The sequence below is a fragment of the Castor canadensis genome, chromosome 18 (genome assembly GCF_047511655.1).
Source record: "Castor canadensis chromosome 18, mCasCan1.hap1v2, whole genome shotgun sequence".
In the NCBI taxonomy this organism is placed as follows: domain Eukaryota; kingdom Metazoa; phylum Chordata; class Mammalia; order Rodentia; family Castoridae; genus Castor; species Castor canadensis.
The window spans coordinates 13,762,372-13,785,547 of NC_133403.1; the positions used below are offsets into that span (position 1 = coordinate 13,762,372).

General features: G+C 41.1%; 1 protein-coding gene across 1 annotated transcript in view; it reads right to left on the bottom strand.

Annotated features, from left to right (window-relative positions):
* Positions 1-17,605: 17,605 nt before the first annotated feature.
* Positions 17,606-23,176, bottom strand: part of Snap29 (synaptosome associated protein 29) — a 30,767-nt gene continuing 25,196 nt past the window's right edge. Inside the window, exon 5 of the mRNA XM_020160743.2 lies at positions 17,606-21,635. Coding sequence (XP_020016332.1) covers positions 21,478-21,635 — 158 coding nt within the window. The 3' untranslated portion in view covers positions 17,606-21,477. The remainder of the gene's footprint in view (positions 21,636-23,176) is intronic.

Sequence of the window (23,176 nt, forward strand, 5' to 3'; positions counted from 1 at the left end):
GCAGCACAAGCTCCCAGCGGCCGCCGGGGTCCTCCCCGTGACGTCTGTCAGCGCAGCCAATAGGAAGCGCGGTCGCGAGAGCCGGGGCGTGAGCCATTCGCGCTCGCTCCCGCGTTCCGGGAGGAGGCTGAGAAGGCGGTGGCGGCAGGCACTCCCTTCCTGGGTCGCGGTTGCGCCGCCGGGGGCGCTGCTGCCGCTGGGTCTCCGAACGTTGGCAGGAGAACAGCTGGAGCCAAGAGGGAGCGGCGTTTCGAAAACCTGCTTCTGGGAACAAAGCGTAACGTGCCGGCCGAATTGCAGGCCAAGGAGGCGTGGCCCTGACCTGGCCGGCCCTGGGGCCCGAGAGAGACTCAAGGGCGGACGTGCCTTAAGGGGCCTCAACAAGGGGATGACCCTCGAGCTGAGGTGACCACCAGCAAGGTTACTGAATGACGCATGCTCCAGGTGGCCTAATAGGCTGAGACCCCAAGTGGCTAGGTGACCCGATTGGCACAAATTTCGGGGGGAAGGTGACAATTGGATTGACCGGAGTAAATGGTCTAATCTGGCCATCGTGGGCTCGGTAGCGCTTGCAAGAAAAATACAAACGGTTTCTGCGGCGTGGCATGAAGACTTCTCTTGCTGTGGATTCTACCTGCTGCTCTCAGTTAGTTTCCTTCCATTCTCCGTTGCTTACTCATCTCCAGCAGCTTATTTCCTCCCTCCAACCTCACTAAAATGTACATTTTAAGCGAGCAGAGATCCTGACTGTCTTGTTCACCTCTGGCCCTTAGTGGATGCTCAAATATATGTTAGATAAATGACTGTTGTGAAAAATCATCAGGTCACTAATGCTTGATTATTGGTAGTAACATCCCTGAATTGTACGGACAAGAAAACATGTCCCAACAAGAAGAAAGAGAGAAGCAACCCTACTTAGCTCTCTCTGCTAATCAAATGTCCTTTTGGCCGTTTGAATCCTCCAGGTTTAACACATCCTGGAAATCCTGGATTATAGGGTGATTGGTGATGTCCCTCCTAGAATAAACTAAAAAGGAAATGTCAAGGTCTAATTCTTTTTTGTGACTTAGTATAAGCATGTTTTCACTTGTTCCAAAGATCAAAGATTTTTTTTTTAATGGTGCTCACTAGCAAGCATTCCTCCACTTGCGGAAAAATGAATTAGTGTCAGGTGCAGTTTGCCCCAAATTTAAAACTGACTACTTGAGTTCAAATCCGGACTCAGTTGACTATCTGGGTGACCCTGCACTAGTTACTTAAGCATCTTGAGGATAATAATAGCACTTACCTCCTAGGTAGAACTAAATGTATTAGCTAGGTATGCGGTGCAAAACTGTAATCCCAGCACTCAGGAGACTGAGGCAGGAAGATCTAGAATTCCAAGATAATACATTAAACTAATTAGAATAGTACCTGGCACATATTAAGCATCATATAAGAGTTTTCCATTGCTACTATTCATTCTTTCTCTCAGTCTCTACCTCTTTGGTCTAAAAGTGTGAGCAAATCTCTCCATGGGTGGGTGAGAGTGGGGAGAAAAATTTCCACTTGAATTTCTAGCTCCTTTTCATTGCTAGATTTATTCTAAAAGTAGAACAAAATCTGGCTGTAACCTATGATTAGTATACAAACATTGAGGTCACAGCTTAAATTAATTCTTAACATATTCTACTGTAATTGCTTATGAGTGCCTCTTCTTTTCTGATCTGAGCATTTGGGGGCAGACTATAGTTTTATGTTTTTTTATTTTCACTGTCTACCACAGTGCCCAGCACATAAAACTTAATTTTTTTAATGTAAATGGATGGAAAGAAGCATGTAAAAAATAAAGATTTAGCAAAGGTAAGGTGGCTTTGTTTTCAGTTGTTTGTTTATATATATAAACAAATATATATATATATACACCTTGAGCCACTCTGCCAGCTCTTTTTTGTGATAGGTTTTTTTTGAGATAGGATCTTGAGAACTATTTGCTGGAGCTGGCTTCAAATCATGATCCGTCCTCCTGATCTCTACCTCCTGAGTAGCTAAGATGACAAGCGTGAGGCCACCAGCACCGAGCTGTTTTCAGTTATTTATATAATAATTTAAAAAGATATATTTGGGGCGGGCTTGGTGGCTCACATCTATAGTCCCAGCTATGTGGGAGACTGAGGCAGGAACATTACTTGAAGCCAGGAGTTTGAAGCTAGCCTGAGTAACATAGTAAGACTATCTCAAAATAGCAACAACAACAAAAAACCTTCAAAGTTTATTATCCCCATATATCCCTCTTAGATTAATCTTCCATATGGATTAAACTTTGTATTTCACTTTCCCCTTTTCTGTCAGTAGCATCACTGTTTTCCTACTTTAGAGGCTTAAAATCTGAATAATTTTTACTTAACTGAAGTACTCAATAATAATGCTAATTTACATGGTGCTTTTCAATTCACAAAGCTTTGTAGAATCTATTGTTTTATTTAATACAACAAAAGTCCCATCATGTATACCTTTATAGGTAATCAAGAGGCTCAGAGAGGTTCAGTGACTTCCAGTTACTTTGCAAAGAGGCAATGCTTGCAATTTCTTTCTTTTTTTTTTTCTTGCTGTACTGGGGTTTGAACTCAAGGCTTACACCTTGAGCCACTCCACCAGCCCTTTTTTGTGATAGGTTTTTTTGAGGTACGGTCTCATGAACTATTTTGCCCAGGCTGGCTTTGAACCTCCATTCTCCTGATCCCTGCCTCCTGAGTAGCTAGGATTACAGGTGTGAGCCCACCTGTGCCTATCCATTTCTTGCAATTTTAAGCCAGGTCTTTCAATTTGAGATCAAAGTCCCATATGTCACTGTGACAACAAGACTGCCTATAATTTAGTCCATTTCCTTTGTATTACAGACGGGAGAACCAAGGCCCTTCAAAGTAATTTTGGGAGGATTTTGGAGGTTGAACACAGGGCCTTGCACATGCTAATAACGTGCTCTACCACTGAACTATGCCATTAGCATCATTCACAGCAAATTCTAGTTCTAGAAAGAAATATCAGTACAGAAATAGGATGGCTGAATTTGTCCCTTAGCTTGGATTTCAGATGATACTGCCATTCTGCTACTAGATTCTCTTTGAGAATTTTTTAAAGATAGACCAAAATACATCTTCTTTTGCTTCAGAATAGAACAGAGGGGAATAGGGTGTGACTTAGAAAAGGTAAAACAAATATGGTTATGTCTCGTTGATAATTGTTGAAGCTGAATGACATGAGAAAGAGGTAATTATTTTTATATATGGTTGGAATTTTTTGTAATAAATTCAAAAATACATTTGTGTTAGACTTTTTTTTTTTTTTGCTGTGACAACTATCTGAGAGAAACAGTTTAAAAGAAGGAAAAAGAGTTGCGTGTGTTGCATCATGCCTGCAATCCCAGCTACTGAAGAGGCAGAGGTAGGAATATTGCAGTCGGAGGCAAGACAGGGCAAAAACGCCAGGCCCTATGAAAAACTAGAGCAAAAAGAACTGGGAGCATAGCTCAAGATGTGGAGTGGCCCTCAGTTCAATTCCTAGTACCACCAAAAAAAAAAAAAGGGAGGAAGAAGTCAGGCATGGTGGTGTATTCTGTAATCACAGTGCTTGGGAGGCTTAGGAGGATTGAGAGTTCAAGGTTAGTCTGGGCTATATAGCAAGACCCTGTCTCAAAAAAGCAAACAAAAAACTAAAAGGAGGAAGGATATATTTTGGTGTATGGTTTCAAAGGTTTCAGCGTATGGTTGACTTGCTCCATTGCTGTGGACCTGTGGTGAGGCAGAACACCATGGTGGCAAGGGCACGTGCCTGAGGAAAGATGCTCATCTCCTGGTGGCCAGGAAGAAGATAGCATTACTATGTGAGAGGGCCCCCTCCTTCCTCCCCTTTTAGTTGGCCCTCTAGCCTATGTGATGGTGCTACCCACATTCAAAGAAGGTCTTCCTCCCTTAGTCATCTCTAGAAATGCCCTCACAGACATACCCAGAGGAGTACTGTACTAGTCTCCTAGGTGTCTCTCAATCCAATCAAGCTGATGATCAAAATTAACCATCACAACTTTACTTTATTCCTCTTTAACATACCCCAGACAAGCTTAAAGAAACTTTCCAAAAGCCAGGCACTGGTGGCTCACGCCTGTCAACCTAGCTACTCTGGAGGATCACGGTTCAAAGCCAGCTGGGGCAAATAGTTCATGAGACCCTATCTTGAAAAAACCCTTCACACACACACACACACACACACACACACACACAAAGGCTGGTGGCTCAAGGTTGGGTCCTGAGTTCAAACCCCAGTGTCGCCAAAAAAAAAAAAAGAAAGAAAAAAGAAACTTTCCCCAAAAGAGTATCTAAATGCTAAAAGATAACAAAATCAAAGTAGAGATACAGCATGCTAATGTAAAAAAGAAGGGTTTTATAACATAGAGGGTTTGTAAAATGTAGATTCATGATTTTGCCTTATCTTCCTCATTCTCAGGTTTTCCAAGTACTATTAGATTCCCATCTTCTAAGATAATTACAATCTAGACTCAAAGGACTGATCAAGCTTTTTTTTTTTTTTTTTTTTTTTTAGCAACTTGTCTGGTTTCTTTACCATCTAGTCTTTAAGCTTCCTTTGCAGAGGCTACAACCTCGGAACCCACTGTTGACTTTCTGTTTCCTACCTGGACTGGCCCAACCCTTCAGGTTATGGTTAAGAATAGGCATATTCTTAGATTACTACCTCTTAGATTAAACCTCTTAGATTACTACCATACAAAAGGCACCAGAACAAGCTTCTGACTCTTCCTCCTACCCTCGATTCCTTTTTGCAATGATGTTAATGATAGAAGGGGTATGACAATGTAGATTTGGAATTAGATGATGTATTCAATTAATTGATAGTATCAGCAGTCATATGCTATCTACACAAGGAGTTAATTGACCTGTTCCATTTCTATTGCATTTACTAACCTGATTCCTTGATAGAAATAAATTTTCCCTCTCATTATTTCTTCTCTAGTCACTGACCTCCCCCACCCCCCACCATGTTTTTCATTTCTTTTTCAGTGCTAGGGATAAAACCCAGAGACTTTCACATGCTAGGCACGCACTCTACCACTGAACTACCCAGCACCTTGTATATATTTTTCACTTTATCTCCCTAAATAAAAAAAAAAAACAAAGCTCACTGATAATTTTCTTTTTCTCTCCTATCACTTTGCTACTATAATAGTTATGAAATAATTTTCAGTTCCAAATTATAATTTTAAATACCAAAATATCAACTTGATCATTACCTCTGGGTTGGAGGTGTGGCTGAAGTAGCAAGAGTATCTGTCTAGAAAGCATGAGGCCCTGAGTTCAAACCCTGATACTGCCAGTGGGGGTGTTGCTCAGTAGTACAGCACTTGCCTAACATGCACGTGGCCCCAGGTTTACCATCCCCAGTGCCACAAAAGAAAAACAAACAACAACAACAAAAACCCAAGCAAACAAAAAACAAAAAGCCAACTTCTTTCATAGGATGATTATCTCTGAACTAGGCTTGGCTACTATATCCAGAAGCTCTGTTGATCAACACATAAAGCCTTGGTCTACTTTGTCCAAGTGTTTTAAAGTATGGTCATCCTCCCCTTGCCATTTCTTTTGTTTCTCCTTCTTCCTTTTTTATTTTTATTTATTTTTGGTGCTGGGGATTCAACCTAGGGCCTCATGTTAAGTATGTGCTCTATCACTGAACTATACCCCAGTCCTCTCTCTTGCTATTTTCTCACTCTCTCTCTCTCTCTCTGTCTCTGTCTCTCTGTCTCTCTCTCCCTCCTTCTATCTCTTTCTCTTTCTCACCCCCCCTCTCTCTAAATAGGGTCTCACTATGTTGCCCATGCTGGTCTTGAACTCCTGGACTCAAGCAGTCCTCTTGCCTCAGCCTCCCAAGTAGTTGGGACTACAGATGTGTACCACAGTAGCCTGCCTTGCCATTTTCTAATAAGTTTTAATAATTCTGTCATTTTCTGTGTGTGTGTGTGGTACTGGGATTGAACTCAGGGCCTCATGCTTGCTAGTCAGGCACTCTACCACTTAAGCCACTCCACTAGCCCTTTTTTTTTGTGTTGGGTATTTTGGGGACAGGGTCTTGTGAACTCCAGGGCGAGCCTTGAACCACCATCCTCCTGATCGCTCCCTTCAGAGTAGCCAGAACTACAGGTGAGCCACCAGTGCCTGGCAGTTCTGTCATTATTTTGTTTTGTTCTTGGCAGAACTAAGTTTGAAATCAGGGCTGCATGCTTGCAAGGTATTGAGCTTGAGGCACTCCACCAGCCTCTATCATTATTTCATTTATTTATTTATTTATTTATTTGCTATACTAGAGCTTGAACTCAGGGCCTATACCTTGAGTCACTCCAGCAACCCTTTTTTTGTGATTTTTTTTTGAGATAGGGTCTCATGAACTGTTTGCCTGGGCTGGCTTTGAACCATGATCCTCCTGATCTCTGCCTCCTGAGTAGCTAGACAGGCATGAGCTACCAGTGCCTGGCTCCTGTCATTATTTTTATATATCCCCTTTCTCATCACGTAGGTACTTCTGGATGAAAGGCACATTCTCGTTTTTTGCCTGGATTTCACAACACTGAAGTGTCCTTAGTACAGGTATAAGCAGAATGATTCTCCCACCAGGGGACACTGATTTCCCTCTCACACTTACCTCAAGCCAGTTGTGGTCAACACTTTGGATCAGCAAACTTTTACTGTAAAAGGTCAGGAAATACATATGTTGAGTTTTCTGGGCCAAAAGCAAGTTAAGGAAATTATGTAGATACTTGCAAGATGAAAGTTTTCTGCAAAAAAAGAAAAATTTCTTTTGAGATAGGGACTCACAGTACAACCCAGGTTGGCCTCAAGTTCATTATGTAGCCCAGGTTGGCCTGGAATTCTCAATCCTCCTGCCTTGGCCTCCTGAGTGCTGGGATTATAGGAATGTACCACCATGCCTGGCCTGTACAAATTTTTTATTGATCAAATAATTGAAAAATTGAAAAACTAACTGAATATAGCTTTTGCTTTTTGCAATGCTGGGGATCAAACTAGAGCCTCATACAAGCTAGGCAAGCATTCTACCACTGAACTATACCCCAAATGTTTTGTAATTCAGGCATACTAATGAGAAGAATAAAATTCTTTTGTTTGGGATAACATTCTGCTTAATTAGAATTCTGTCATTTCCCCCTATCATTTGCTGACCTGTATTAATGCTGATTGGCAATGATACTTTACATATTTCCTCTTTGAAAATGTCTTTCACCCAGATGGTACTGCCAGTACTGGTATCGTCCACGAGCACATAATTTTAATTAAGCATATTCTTCATTGTTGGAAGGCATTTATAGAATTCTATGAGATTCTTCTCTCAATATTTGCCTTGTAGCATATTACTACAGATTAACCACTTGCAATTAGAGTTTAGGTAGATGCTATTTAATTACAGAATTAAATGAATTTTGGAATATGGGAATTTCTAATACACTTGGCATCAAGGTCTGACAAATGTCTCTGTAGTTGCAGTTTGAGCTGAGAAAATATATCTGCTGCAAATTTATGTGAAAATGGAGATCTTGCTTCTAGGTTAACTTTTGACAGCACAGAAATGTTTAAAGCAACTTAACATTACTTGTGATTAAATATTAGTTGTCACTGAAATGGTTTTGCTGCAGGATGCATTTTGCCTAGAAGCATTGTTTTGCCTTGTAATTTTAGGGTAAGTTCATTAAAAAAACATCAAGTCTGTAGCAAACACTAAATTTCAAAGCCAATTAACTATTAATTAATTATTCAGTAATAATGTTGTAGAATGATTAGTTTCTATTCTGCAATCAGTTTTGGCTTGAGCAAAAAAAAAAAAAAAGAATGGAGCTGAAGGGGTAGCTCAGTGGTAGAGCACCCAGTTATCATGTACAAGGCCCTGTGTTTACTCCCTAACACCACAAAGAACAACAAAAACTCACTTGGGTGCCAGTGGCTCATACAAGATGAGCCAAAAATCTTTAAAAATGATCATAGCTAGCTGGGCACTGGAGGCTCACACCTGTAATCCTAGCTACTTGGGAGGCTGAGATTGGGAGGATTGAGATTCAAAGCCAGCCCAGACAAATAGTTCTCAAGACCCCATCTCCAAAATAACCAAAGCAAAATGTACTAGAACTGTAGCTCAAGTGGTAAAGTGCCTTCTTTGCAAGTGCAAAGTCCTGGGTGCAAACCCCAGTTCTAAAAAACAAACAAAAAAAATAACTATTTATTACTGCTAAGCTATTGAAATGCTGTGTGATTTGTTTTTCCTAAATTTTTGGTACTAGGGTTTGAAGTCAGGGTTTTATGCTTTCTAAGGCAGGAATTCTACCACTTGAGTCACTCTGCCAGCCCTTTTATGTGTGTGTGTTGGCTATATTTTTTTTAAGGTCTCAGCATAATTCTAGAGCTAAAGTGTCATCACACATCACCAGTAAGTTGAGGTAATATGTATGTGTTGGGTATTTTTGAGATAGGGTCTCATTTTTTGCCCAGGCTGTGCTGGTCTTGAACTGCCATCCTCCTGATCTCTGCCTCCTGAGTAGTAAGGATTACAAGCATGAGCCACCACTCTTCACCCACAAATCATACAAAAAAATTTGGTAGGCTAGATTTAGCCCATGAGTCATTGTTTGCCATAAGGAAGCCAAAAACTTTCCGTTTTGAATGTGTGCCTTTTTTTTTTTTTTTTTTTTTGGTAGTGCAGGGATTTGAACTCTGGGCCTACACCTCAAAGCACTCCACCAGTCCTTTTTTGTGATGTTTTTTTTTCAAGATAGGTCTTGTGAACTATTTGCCTGGGCTGGCTTCCAACAGAGATCCTCCTGATCTCTGCCTCTTGAGTAGCTATAATTACAGGTGTGAGCCACTGGCGTCTGGCTGAATGTGTGTCTTTTGTGCTGCTCTCAGAGTGGCTGCTTTGGCTTTTCATTGACTTCTTTCTTGAAAAAGGCCCCTGAATTAGAATCATATACCCGATAAGTAAATTCACTGTTTTCATGTTATTTACTCCATCTCTGTGTTTGACCCAGTTCTGTGTTCCATAGTATTCAGCCCTAGACAGCCTGGCCCCTGATTCATGGTAATATCCCACAGCACTGTCAACATCTATCCCAGATGGAACTTCTTATCTAGTTACAGCATTCCATCCATCTGGGGTGACTTAACCCATCAGGGTTAGTTCTAGAACAGAGAGTATAGGCCAAATATTACCCATACCCATGGCACAAAAACTGCCTTGTTTCATTGGAGACTGAGCTATATAGGCAATTATTCTCAATGTTGGCTGAACATTGGCTTTATCTAGGTAACATTTTTTTTCCTTTCTTTTTTATGTTCTCTTTTTCTTTCTTTCTTTTTTGTGGTATTGGGGTTTGAACTCAGGGTCTACACCTTGAGCTACTTCAGCTCTTTTTTTGTGATGGGTTTTTTTTGAGATAGGGTCTCAAGAACTATTTGTCCAGGCTGTCCTCAAGCCGAGATCCTCCTGATCTCTGCCTCCTGAGTAACTAACTATGAGTAACTAAGATTACAGGCGTGAGCTATTGGAGCCCAGATCTTTTTCTTTTTTTATATTTTGGGCAGCATTTTCTTAACAAAAAGAAAATTAAAAGTCTATACCTAATCCCACAAGACTCATTTAATTGGACTGGGGAGACTTGAGTGATATATATATATATAAAACTCAATATACACATATATATACATATATATATATATTTTTTATTCATATGTGCATACAAGGCTTGGGTCATTTCTCCCCCCTGCCCCCACCCCCTCCCTTACCACCCACTCTGACATATATATATTTTAAATAGGTTAAAAAAGAAAAAAAAATAGGTAAATGTGGGGCTAGAGATTGTAGCTCAGGGGTAGAGCATGTGTTTAGCATTTATTTATTTATTTATTTATTTATTTTTAATTTTTTAATCTTTTAATGGAGCCATGCTCTTTTTCCATGACAGCTACACTATTTTACATTCTAATCATTAGTGTACAAGGGTTCTGTTTCTTTGCATCCTTGACAATACTTGTTATTTTCTGTTTGGTTTTTTGTTTTTGGCAGCACTAGGGTTTGAACTTAGGGCCTCATGCTTGCTAGGCAGGTGCTCTATCAGTTGAGCCATTCTGCCAGCCCTGTGTTTAGCATTTATGAAGTTATGGGTTTAATCTCCAGCACCAAAAAATAAAACCCAATAACAATAAAGTTAAAAATAGATTATAACACATTCATTATTTATATTGTTCAATTAGAAAAGTGACAGAAACCAGGAGCCTGTGGCTCATACCTGTAATCCTAGCTACTCAAGAGGCAGAGATCAGGAAGATCACAGTTCAAAGCCAGCCTGGGCAAATAGTTTGCAAATCCTCTCCCAAAAATACTCAACACTAAAAAAGGGCTGGCGGAGTGGCTTAAGTGGTAGAGTATCTGACTAGCAAGCATGAGACCCTGTGTTCAAACTGCAGTACCACCAAAAAAAGAAGAAAAGTGAAAGAAATGATACTCATTGAGAAGTCTTGCTCCCATACTCATGTGTTATGCCAGTATTTTTTCAAGCAAAAATAAATAAGAAGAGTGAATAATAATGAAATACATTACATCTGGGCAGGAACAAGTCACAGTGAAACACACTGAAAACTATTGAACGATATGGGGTGGGAAAAGAGTGAGAGTGAAGAGTAGAGGAAGGAGTTAGACTGATTTAAACACAATATATTTACAGGTAAAATACCAAGGCAAAATCCCCATTGAAAAATGAACAGACACCTAAACAACAAAGGACAGGAATATAAAGCAGGTTATGTTAAGAGGAGGACACTAGGGACACTAGTGGGAGGGGGAGGGTAAAATAAGAGCGTAAAGGAGGGTGAATATGGTTGGTGTATTTTCTATACAAGTATGAACATGGAACACTGAAACCTGCTGAAGTCACCTTAAGAAGGGTAACAATGTAGGAGGGGGAATAATGCAGGGGATGAATCAATTTGTGGTATAAAACATGTACACATGGAAATGTCAAAATGAAACTGTATATAACTATTATATACTAACAAAAATGTTTCAAAATGACCCAAACATCATATGCACATATGAATAAAAGCAAACAAATGTTTCAAAGAAATGAAGGACAGGATGATAAAACAGATCTTGTCTGGGGGTAGGTATCAATGGGAGGGGGGAAGGCATAAAGGGGGAAGGAGGGTGAACATGGTGGATGTATTTTGTATCCATGACTGACGATAGAACCATAAAACCTGTTGAAATTGTACTATGAAGGGGAATGAAGGAGGATGGAAGGGGTGAATCTAATTAAGATATATTGTAAGCATACATGTAAATATCACAATGTATCCCCCCGTACAAATATAATATGCTAATAAGAATATTTTATTTTCTCTTTCTTTCTTCCCCCTTTTTTCTTTTTCTCTTTCTTTCTTTTTAAATAAATTTTTTATTAGGACATATTCATTATACAGAGGGGGATTCATGGTGACAATTCCAATTAGAATTGTACATTAGTTACATCGCTCCCGTCACCTCTTCCCATCAACCCCCTCCTTGTCCCACTTAAAGCAATTGCAAGAGGTTTCTTTGTTCTATTTCAAATAGGTTTATTAAGTCCATCAACCATATACCGTCACCTTAATCTCCTTCATTCCCCCTCCCCCCTCCCCTCTCCCCCTCCCCCTTTACTCCCCTCCCCCTCCCATGCCACAATGTACCCCACCCAACACAATAAAAAAATAAAATGTCTGAAAAAAAATTAAAATTTGAATAATAGTTGGGCACTGGTGGCTTTTGCCTCTAATCCTAGCTACTCAAGAGGCAAAGATCAGGAAAATTTTGGTTCCAAGGCAGCCTAGGCAAATAGTTCTCGAGACCCTATCTTGAAAAACCCATCACAAAAATAGGGCTGCTGGAGTGGCTCAAGGTGTAAGCCCTGAGTTTAAGCCCCAGTACTGCAAAAATAAATAAATAAATAAATAAATTTAATAATAAAATTAAATTAAAAAATACATTTGAATAATACATCTTGGCACTACTTCCACATCAATATGTAGAGAGCATCCCTATTGTTTTTACATTTGCATTTTATTTCATTATGAAGCTATATCATAGTTTATTTAACCAGTCTCCATAGGTTGATGTTTAAATTATTTTAATTTTATTTAAATATTAAAGCTAAAATATTAAAATTATTTGCAAACTTCCATTGAAAACAATGCCACAATGTTGCTTCATCTGTGTATCATGTCATGTATGTTTAGGTATTTCTCTAGGATGCATTCCCAGAAGCAGAATTGCATATTAAATGATACATACACATCTGTAAATACAGTTATAAAGGTTACGCTATTTTGTACTGTAGCAGCAATGTAAAAGAATGACTGAAGGTGGGCATGATGGTGCTCACCTGGAGTACCAGCTACTCAGGAAGCTGAGATGAAAGGATAGCTTGAGCCCAGGAGTCTGAGACTATCCTGGGAAGTGTGGCAAGACCCCATCAAAAAAAAAAAAAAAATCCTGTCTTCCCACAACATCAACAGCCTGTGTCAGAAAGGTCTGGGCTTACGTGGCAGTGGCTTGACACAGTATAGATTTATTTCTGACATGGGCAGGGCGACATTCCTCTATGCAGTGACTCAGCGTTGCAGGCTACTGGAAACTCCACCATCCCGAGGCTACACCAAATGGAACATCTGACGGAAGACAAACTGGAGGCCCTATAATTTAGTAGCAGTAGCTATCAAATCCTTCAGCCCTGAAAGAACATATTAATTCTGTTCACGTTTTATGGACCAGAATGAACCACATGCTAAACTTTAATTCAGAGAGTACGAGGAAATACATTCTCCATATTCCCAGAAGTAGAGAATTGGATATTGGTGACCTTCTATGTCTAACTTTTAGATTCTTGACAATCTGATAGGTGAAAAAATGTTCAGACTAGCTAGGCATGCTAGTACATACCTGTAATGCCAGCATTCAGGAAGCTGAGGCAGAAGAATCTTGAGTTTGAGGCGAGCCTTGGCTACATAGTAAGTTTGAGGACAGGCTGGAAAACCCTGTCTCAAAAAACCAAAAAAGTTCAAAGTAGTTTTATTTTGCATTTCTTTTAGTAGGAGTGAATTGAGTATCTTTATCTTTTCACATGTTTAAGGATTATCATCAGGTTTTTTGTTTCTTGGTGGCACTGAAATTTGAACTAAGGGCCTCACCCTTGTTAGGCACTTCGCCAACACTGTTTTGTGTTGGGTTTTTTGGAGATAGGGTCTCGAAAACTATTTGCCCAGGCTGGCTTCAAACTGTGATCCACCTGATCTCTGCTTCCTGAGTAGCTAGGATTATAGGTATGAGCCACTGGTGTTGGGCATCATCAGCAGTACTTTTAAAAAGCTCTAGTTAATTCTAATGCAAGGCAGTCTTGTACCTTATGTGACTTTCCTACTCAGTCTAGGTTTTCCATCTGAGATGAACATCTTTCACCTCCATGATTAGCAGGACAGTAGAGGCTTAAGAACTTGTCCTATAGCTGAGATTCTTCCTTTTATGTATGTAAAATAGGAATGGTTTAAATTTCACTAGCAAATACCTTTTAGTTCATAACCATAGTGTTCATGCTATATAATTTATGCTCCTTAATTGGTGACTGTATGGTTATTCTGTAATAGTTCAAGCCAGAAATCTTTGCCTAAAACAACCATGACTCAGTGTTTACTAAGTGCCCTGTATCAATGTCTGTGATCATTCGCAACATCTGTGACATGATATTTAATGTTCCATCAGGATCCAGAATGATTGGTGATTTCCATACACATTACTCCTGTTTCTAATAAAATTAAATGATTTTTTCCTTGTGGTACTGGGATTTGAACTCAGGGTCCACACCTTGAGCCACTCCACCAGCTCTTTTTTTGTGTTGGGTATTTTCAAGATAGGGTCTCGTGAACTGTTTGCCTGCGGAGGCTTTGAACCAGGATCCTCTTGATCTCTGCTTCCTGAGCAGGTAGGATTACAGGTGTAAGCCACTGGTACTTTTCCTTTTTTTAAGTTGATTGTCTCACGTATTTTGTTACAGTAACAGAAAGACTAACACAACGACCAAAGTATTTTATAACTGACCTTCACTGTACTTCACTGTACTGTCATCTCTAGTAGGGTAAACATGAAGGTAAATCTTTTATTTTTTTGTGGTATTGGGATTTAAATTCAGGGCTTCACACTTGCAAAGCAGGCACTCTTCTACTTGTGTGATACCTCCAGCCTGATAAAATCTTTTAGTGATTTAGAAAGCAGACAAAAGACTTCAACACAAATCCACCTTTCCTAATATAAGATTAAAACCCCAAAAGTTGGTATAAAATTATGGACTTACTTTTTCCTTCTTGGTTCCCTATTTCTACACTTTTTTTTTTTTTTGTTCCTAGTGGGTTTTGAACTCATGCTTGCTAGACAGGGGCTCTACCACTTGAGTCACTCTACCAGCCCTTTTTTGCATTAGGTATTTTTGAGATAGGGTACTGTGAACTATTTGCCTGGGCAGGCTTTGAACCAGGATCCTCCTAATCAGCTAGGATTATAGGTGTGAACGACAGGCACCTGGTTGGTTTCTACATTTTTTTTCTTTTGAGACACTGTCTTGCTATTAGCCCAGAGGGCCTCAAACTCGTGATCCTCCTGCCTCCACCTCCAGAGTGCTGGGATTACAAGTATTAACTACCATGCCCATCACAGAGCATTTCTTATGGACATTTTTCCTTCTGAAACTGAAGAGTTTGTTTTTGTTTAAACCCCCAGATCACCTCTGGTCCTCCTACTCAATTCCTAGTGCTTGGTCTACTTGAGTAGTAGTCATGGCTGAGGTCAGGGTCAAACCCTCTTGGGATTAGGCAATCAGATCAGTCTATACTTGTAACACCAGAGTGACTCAATGGTACAAAGTTTACTCACCATGGATTCATGATACAGTCTTCACCAGCTAAGGAATACTGTTATGCTTTTGGCTGCAACAGTAGAAATCCCAGTCTTAAATAGTTGAAGCTATAAGGCTGTTTGTTATTTCCCAGAACACAAAGTCTATTGCAGGACTACCCAAGACACATGATCCAGGCCGTGGCACTGCTTCTATGTGATTCTCCTGGTTCTAACTTCCTTCAGATTTAGGCTTTATTACCTGGCAGAGAGTAAGGCCTCACATCCAGGAACAACAATGCCCAGTGGAAGAATGAGTGTTTCCTTGTGTCTTTTTCTTGTGTGTGTGTGTGCAGTCCTGGAGTTTGAACTCAGGGCCTCACACTTGCTGGACAGATTCTGTGCCACTTGAGCCATGTCCCCAACCCCCCTTATGTTTTTTTTAAGAGGTTTTTTTTTTTTTTTTTTCTGGTGGTACTGGGGTTTGAACTCAGGACCTCACACCTGCTAGGCAGGCGCTCTACCACTTGAGCCACTCCATCAGCCCAGAAGCTTGCTTTTGAACCAGTATGAAATCACCATACTGGTGATTTCAAGGCCAGGAACCTCACTAGTCTGTTCTTGAAAATCTGCGAAATACGTTAATTACTGAAGTCCTTCCGAGTCTCCCATCTCAGCTGGGTCTGCAAGTCTGTTGATTGGTAACTGACCTCTCCTATCCTCTACTTCCGCTCCCACCGATTTCAACCTCATGAAGAAAATAGAGGTTGTCAGATGGCAGCTCCTAGCTACAAATTTATCTGTACTTCTATGGGTTGAGTCATGGTCCTTGTACAAAATTATGCTGGTCTGGAGTCCTAATCCTGTGTCTCAGAATGTGAGGAGATAGGGTCTTTAGAGAGGTAACCGATCAAAAATGAGTTGATAGGGTAGGACTTGACTGGTGATTGGGCCTTGGATGGATCCTGATTGGTGTCCTTCTAAAAAGGGTAACCTCAGACACAAAGAGATGAACGAAAAGAGAGGATGATGTAAAGATCAGGGAGAACACTATGTGAATGCAAAAGACTGTCTTATACAAGCCAAGGAGAGAGGCCTAGAACAGAGCTTTGCTTCTCAGTTCAGCTCTTAGAAGAAACTGACCTGCCTGACAACTGAAACACAATTTTTGTTGCGTAAGTTGTTACATTGGGCATTGTTACTGGGAATCTAATACAATATTTATGCCCACTCTCTTTCCTCACTCTTGCCTGGATGGCAATCCTATCTATGTCTCCTGCATAGCTGGGATTATAGACATGTTTCATCACACCTGGTTTGTTTTGCTGAGATGGGGTTCCCACTAATTTTTTTGTCCGAGCTAGTTTCAAACCAAGATTCTCCTGATCTCTACCTCCCAAGTACTTGGGATGACAAGCATGAGCACCACACCCAGTCTTTTTTATTTTTTGTTTGAGACACCACTTCGCTGTGTAGCCCAGGCTGGCCTGGAAGTCACGATCCTCCCATCTCAGCCTCCTGAGTGCTAGGATTATGGTGTAGGGTCCCATGCCTCACTGAGGCCTCTCTCCTTGGGTGTGTAACTCATCTTTCTCCTTATCTTTACCCTTCACCCTTCCACCAAGTCCCAGCGTTCTTTTGATTCTGTTCTCCACCTCCATTTGGCTTTCCACAGCCAAGTTTAGGAGACCTTGAAGGCTGCAATGTTGCCCAGCAGGTAAGCTGGGATCCCTGAAGGCAAAACTGCTTGCAAAGTGTAGCGGTCTGCTGTTCTTCCTTCCCCACAGTCAAGGGGTGGACCTCTCAGAAGTCTAACAGGGACAACAAACTTTGACCCATGGCCAAATAATGACCTCCCTCCATTTTCTCCCTCCTGTGAACTAAATGGTTTTTATATTTTTTAAGTGAATGGAACACAAACATTAGTATTTTGTGACATGAAAATTATATGAAATTCATGTTTGTGTTCATAAAATAAAGTTTTATTGGAATACTGCATCTCATTTATAGATATCATCTTTGGCTGCTTTTGTGCTACAATGGCAGAGTTGAGTAGCTGTGAGAGATGGTTTGGCCTGTAGTCTTAAAACAATTTCTGGCCCTTTACAGACGTTTGCTAATTTCCCCTAGCAAGGCCTTCACAGTGTGGCCCCTCAATCTCGGACCTCTGTCTCCAGAGCCATGGGCTGAATAAACCCATACTCTTTACAAATTAGTGAGTCTACAGTATTCAGTTATAGCAACAGAACAAGGACTAAAACACGTGACTCTTGAGAATTTTGTTTTGAGTCATTGTACCATATGAGAGGTGGTACTATTTATGGAGACAGGCAACTAGGGAGTGGAAAAGAAATGCAGAAGTTTGCTAGGTCTTGATCTTGTTGCAAGAGGGGGCAAGGAGGCAGAAGACAGGCTACAAGAGCTCTCTGATGACATGAAAGGGTTTTTAACTCACTTTTTCTTTTCTTCTGTGGTGCTGGGGATTGAACCCAGTACTCATACGTGCTAAGCACACGCTTTAACACTGAGCTGTAACTCTAGCCAAGAGGGTTTGTAAATGGAGCCTCAAGGACCAAACACATGAAGAGTCAATAAGGAGGATCCCCTCTGCCCACTCTTTTTGAAAATAACTATATAGGAGACAGAATTTGATTAACAAACAACTTCACATTATATTTTATGGAATATGCTCATCTGTTGAGTTGAAGGCATGGAGGATACAAGCTGTCTGAATACAAACTCCCCACCCCATCCTTGTCAAATGAGCACTTTCAATGACTGGCTTATCATTTTATACATAAGACAATTCACTCATCAGAGTTGAAGATGCTTAACAACACTCATAACTTCAAAAATCCTGCAGAAAAGGCATATGTAGGCGAAGCAGATTTTTACCAAATCAGTGTAGTGTACATTTAAAATTACATATTTACAGAAAGAAGAGAAAGAGATTGAAATGCACTGCTGTATTTTTTTTTTTCTTGCCACCCGAGTTAAGTTCAGGTCTCCTTTCCTGCAGAGTGCAAAAGAGATAAGGTAACTTCATTGTTGTTAAGTTACAAATTACTAAATGTTAGAAACAGTCTCCTCCAAAAAAGAATGCACTTATTTTTTGTTAGTAGCACACTTAGCAAATAACCAACCTTAAAGTTAGGAAAGCCACTTTTTAAAAGGCACAGTTTGTTTCCCGCTCAACTGTGGAAATGGAAATCTGCTTTGCAGAACTGGTGTGACAAGGAGGAGGAGTTCATTGGTCTGGGCTGTGGTACCATAACCCATTTCCTGGCCGGTCCCAGCACTCTCATATCTAGTCTAGAGGGTAAGATGCTTTCTTTTTGATCCCAACATCATGTGGAACCTCTTCAGGTCTTCCTTTGTTTTCCGTAAAAATGCAAGAACCTTTGCTTCATAAAGTAGTATCAGCAACCAGTCTTTCATGGGCTTGGGAGCATGTGAAGACTCAGCAGTCTTCTTCACATGAAGAAGCAGCAGCCAGCCATCAGTAGCACAGGGATAATCCCTTAGCAGAAGCCTTACAAGAGGGTTTGATGGAGAACAGGACAAGATAGGTGAGGCCCTCTACTGTATTATAGGAAGACAGATTTCCAGAAAAGTGAGGGCTACTCTTCTTCCCTGTACTTGGGGTTAAAAAAACAGAAACAATAAATAAGCCAAAAGAAAAGGAAGGTGTATCAGGTTAGATGAGTCACTAATCCCATAACGCAAATGGAGGCTGCTGATGAGAATTGGCAATGGCCTTTACCTGTATTTATTTTTTTAATCTGAGTTATAATGATTCATCTTCATCATGAGTCTTTGCCTGATGGTGATAAAGAGAAACAGTGTTACGACAAATATGAAGAACTTGTAAGAGCAAAAAAACCTGTAAACAATCAGGAGTGGAAATCAGATGGGCTGGTCTGCAATTTTTTTTTTTAATGGTGCTGAGGGATGGAACCCAGGGCCTCTGGCATTTTAGGCAAATACTCTATCTGAGTTACATCCTCCAGTCTTGCTCTTCATTCTGGTTGCAAGTATTTGAGCTGCCTTTTTGCTGAAAGTCCCGTAAAAGACTGTACTAGTTTTTTTTTTTTTTTGTACTGGGTGTTACATTTACAAATTTCCTTTTACCAACTACCAAGAGAATATTATTGCTGAGCTCATCTGATAAACAAATGTTGAATCTGATTATCTTTAATCAAGTCCTTGCATCCTCAGATAGATGAAAATCAGGCTTCCTGAGGTGGTTAGAAAATGACAGGACCAGTGTTCACAGAAAGCTGTATTTGTCCATGCAGGCCTTCAATACTTTTAGGAAGGTTGCATATTATGGGATGAGACATTTACAATACATTGTTGCCCCTCCCCCTTTTTGTTAGGTTTTTTTTTTTCCAGTGTTGGGGATTGACCCTATGACCTTGCTTATGGTAGGCAAGTGCTCTACTGAGTCACACCCCCAGCCCTGTGGCATCTCTTCAGATGAGACCGGGCGCGTTCAGGGTGGTGTGGCCGTAGACCTGTGGCATCTCTTCAAAGCTTGCTTTGCTTTGAGAGACTGTTTATAGGCTGCAGACTCTAAGGGAGAGCATCATGAAATGTCACAGGACCCATAGGCCAGTGCTATGTTTTAAGGTGGAAGACACTGCTATTTTAAAGTTTCTGACCTATCTTATTAAGATCAGTCCCTCTTGTCATCTTCAAAGCGTTTTTTTTTTTTTTTTGGAGGGGGGCAGTATTGGTTTGAACTCAGGGCCTAGCAACTCATGCTTCTAGGCAGGTACCCTACTACTCAAAGTATCTTTTTTTTTTTTTTTGGTGGAGCTGGGTTTGAAGTCAGGGCGTTGCACTTGCAAAGCAGGTGCTCTACCACTTAAGTCATGTCTCCAATCCATTTTTTAAAATGTTTTTTTGGTTTTAATTTTGTGGTACTGGTGGTACTGGGGTTTGAACTCAGGGCTTCGTATTTGCTAGTAAGCGCTCTTGAGTCATGCCTCCAGCCCTTCCTCTGGTTATTTTGGAGATTGGGTCTCACTATTTGCCTGAGTTGGCCTCAAACTGAGATCCTCCAGATCTTAGCCTCCCAAGTAGCTAGGATTACAGGCATGAGCCACCACTGTCCGGCTTCAAAGTATCTTAATAAATTTGTTTTTAAAAGCATCCAAGCTGGGTGTGTAACTCCAGCACTTGGGAAACTGAGGCAGAAGGATTGTGAGTTCAAGGCTAGCCTGCTCTACACAGGAATTTTATTTTCATTTAGTTTTACTTAATTTTTTGGAGACGGGGGTCTCACTATGTAGCCCAGGCTGGCCTGGAACTTGCTATTGTAGCTCAGGCTGGCTTTGAACTCGCAATCCAACTGCCTAGATCCTGAAACGCTGGGATTTCAGGCATGTGCTACCACATCCAGCTAGAAATCAATTTAGTGAATGCTTCCAAACGTTTCCTTTTGTAAAATGAAAAGAATGAATAAACTGAGCTAGTTAAAGAGATGTCTGTCTGGGCTTTTTTTTTTCCTTAGGCAAATCCTTCCATAGAAGGTCAGCAACACTTGTGGAGTTCTAGTCCCAAAACTGGGTGGTAGAGAACAAAGTGATGATTCAAACGTCACCGTGTAGGAAGTGCAGAAAGGTGGGTGGGAGTCCTGGATGGGTCTGTAGACTGCAGGCACCAAATAAACACTGCTCTGTTCAAGCCTCGCAATGGCCATTCTCAGACGTGCGCAGGGCTCAGTGGAGGAAGACCGCTGCTGTGTGATACTCCATTCCCACAAGTTCTACAGGGCCTCACCCTCTGTCAGCCAACCAAGTGGCTTTGAGTCAGTAGAGACTGTTCCCATCCACAGATAAGACGTATGAGATGGGCTCACCCTATTCCCTGCACATTTCCAGGCATGATAGTCTGAGACTTCCTACTAAAATGTGTGCCAAGGATGGAGTGCAGGAGGGGAAGAGGTGATATCTGTCAACAAAAAGCAAAGGTGGCAACACACTCCATTTCTGAGCTAACAATAATCCTTTTCGGGGGAGGAGAAAATCACAAACAATGTGCGCAATGTGTATGCGTGTATGAGTGCATGAAGTGACACTACACAAATGTTTGGAAAAGGACCCTTCTCCTCCAAACCCAGGGTCCCTCAACGTTTGGACTTACAGTAAGGCCTAGGAATGAGAAATACAGCAAACAGGAAAAAGAGGGTGTTGGTTGCAAGACTGAAATTCTGCCACATCGTTCCATACTCATCAAAGTGAGAACTGAAGTCTTTTCTTCTCCTTCTAGCACGGTAATCAAAGGCCCAAGGTATTCAGAGCTAGGATGCTGTGCTCACTCAGACTAAACACTCTCAGCATTTGGCTGAAAGAACTTAGGGAGGTATTTCTTCATTGAAACAAAATCTCGGAAGATCCATTCTATTACAACATTTGCAAACACATGTTAAATCACTAAACAAATCAAATTTCTTGGGAGTTTCAAAAGATCTTTTGAATCTTTCATCACCATGGTGGAACTCCATCTCTATCTTTACAGTTGTCGAACTTTTCTTTCTGTGCTTTTTATATTGACATCTAACTTGTCCACTTTGGTAGTCAGTCGGTCAAGAATGTCATCTTGTTCCTCAATTTCCGTCTGCATCCCCAGGGCTATGTCCTTCAGACGGCCCAGTCCCATGGACAGTTCATCTGTGAGAGAAGGAAATGAGATGCGGGACTGAGCAAAGGCAGTTCTGGCACCTGGAAGTGCTTCCAAGACCCTCCCAGGTACCTGGCAACATCTGGATTGTTAAGCTCCAGGGCATTGGTTACATTTTCCAAAATATGTGGAAGTGAGAAGAAAATCTGTTTACTCAATAAAGTATGTGACTAATATAGCAACTATCCTCTACTTCCCAAGATAACCGCTGTTGATATACTAGTCTTTGTCTTTTCAGTGTTTTTTTCTTCCCCCCTCTCCTGGTGCTGGGGATGGAACCCAAAGCCTTGCACATGCTAGGCAAGTGCTCTACCACCGAGCCATACCAGCTTAACATAGTTTTGTTTTTTTCTGGTACCAGAGATTAAACCCAGGACTTTGAATATGCTAGGCAAGCACTATACCACTTAAGCCATGCCCCCAGCCCTTTTGTTTTTGAGACAGATCTTGCTACCTTTCTTGGCCTGGGTTGGCTTTAAACTCGAGGTCCTCCTGGGCCTCACCTCCTGAGTAGCTCGGGATTATAGGCATGAACCACCACATCCAGCTTTAAGTTTTTTTTTTGGTGGTACTGGGGTTCAAACTCAAGGCTTCATGCTTGCTACGTAGGTGCTCTACTACTTGAGCCACGTTGCCAGCCCTTTTTTGTGTTGGTTAATTTTGAGATAGGGTCTTGAGAACTGTTTGCCTGGCCTGGCTTTGCACCATGATCCTCCTGATTGCTGCCTCCTGAGAAGCTAGGATTACAGGTGTGAGCCCCTGGCACCTGATGGACCGCACATTTGTTTTTAAGAGGGATAATGTCTATGAGGCTATGACTAGTCTTTGGGAGTATATGAAAGTTGTCTTGGAACAAGATGGTATGAAGAAAACTGAGGATGGGGGTGGGGAAGACATGTTGAGGGACTCTAGTGTCTCCTGGTGGGCTGCACCAACTGCAGAGATGAGTCTTGGGTTAACTAACTCTGCCAGGGTGAGTAGTAAGGCTTTGTTTCTAAGGTTGAGACTGTGTTTTGTGTGTGTGTGTGTGTGTGTATGTGTGTGTGTGTGTGTGTGTGTGTGTACACATGCATGTGTATGTGTGCACACATGGGGGTAGGGGGACACACCAGGGTTGCTCTCTTTGTACTAAGAACAGCAGTCTGGGAAAGAGCCAGAAGTGAGAGGGAAGAGGTGATATTTGTAAGCCTTCTATCTTGAGAAATTAAAGATTAAACATTAAGTGAAGAGGTCAGCATATACAAGCTCTTAGCATTGGCACCACAACTCTAAGTAAAATCAGTATGCTTGTTTTAAAATAGTCTTTGGCTCTATGCTTCTTTTTTTCCTTCTTGTGGTACTGGTAAATGAACTCAGGTCCTTGCATATGCTAGGCAAGCTTTACTACTAAGCTACATTCACAGTCCTTTTTTACTTTTTATTAGGATACCAGGTCTCACTAAATGCTCCAGGCTGGTCTCAAACTTGCCATCCTCCTTCCTCAGCCTTCCAAATTGCTGGGATTACAGGTGTGAGCCACCATGCTCAGTGC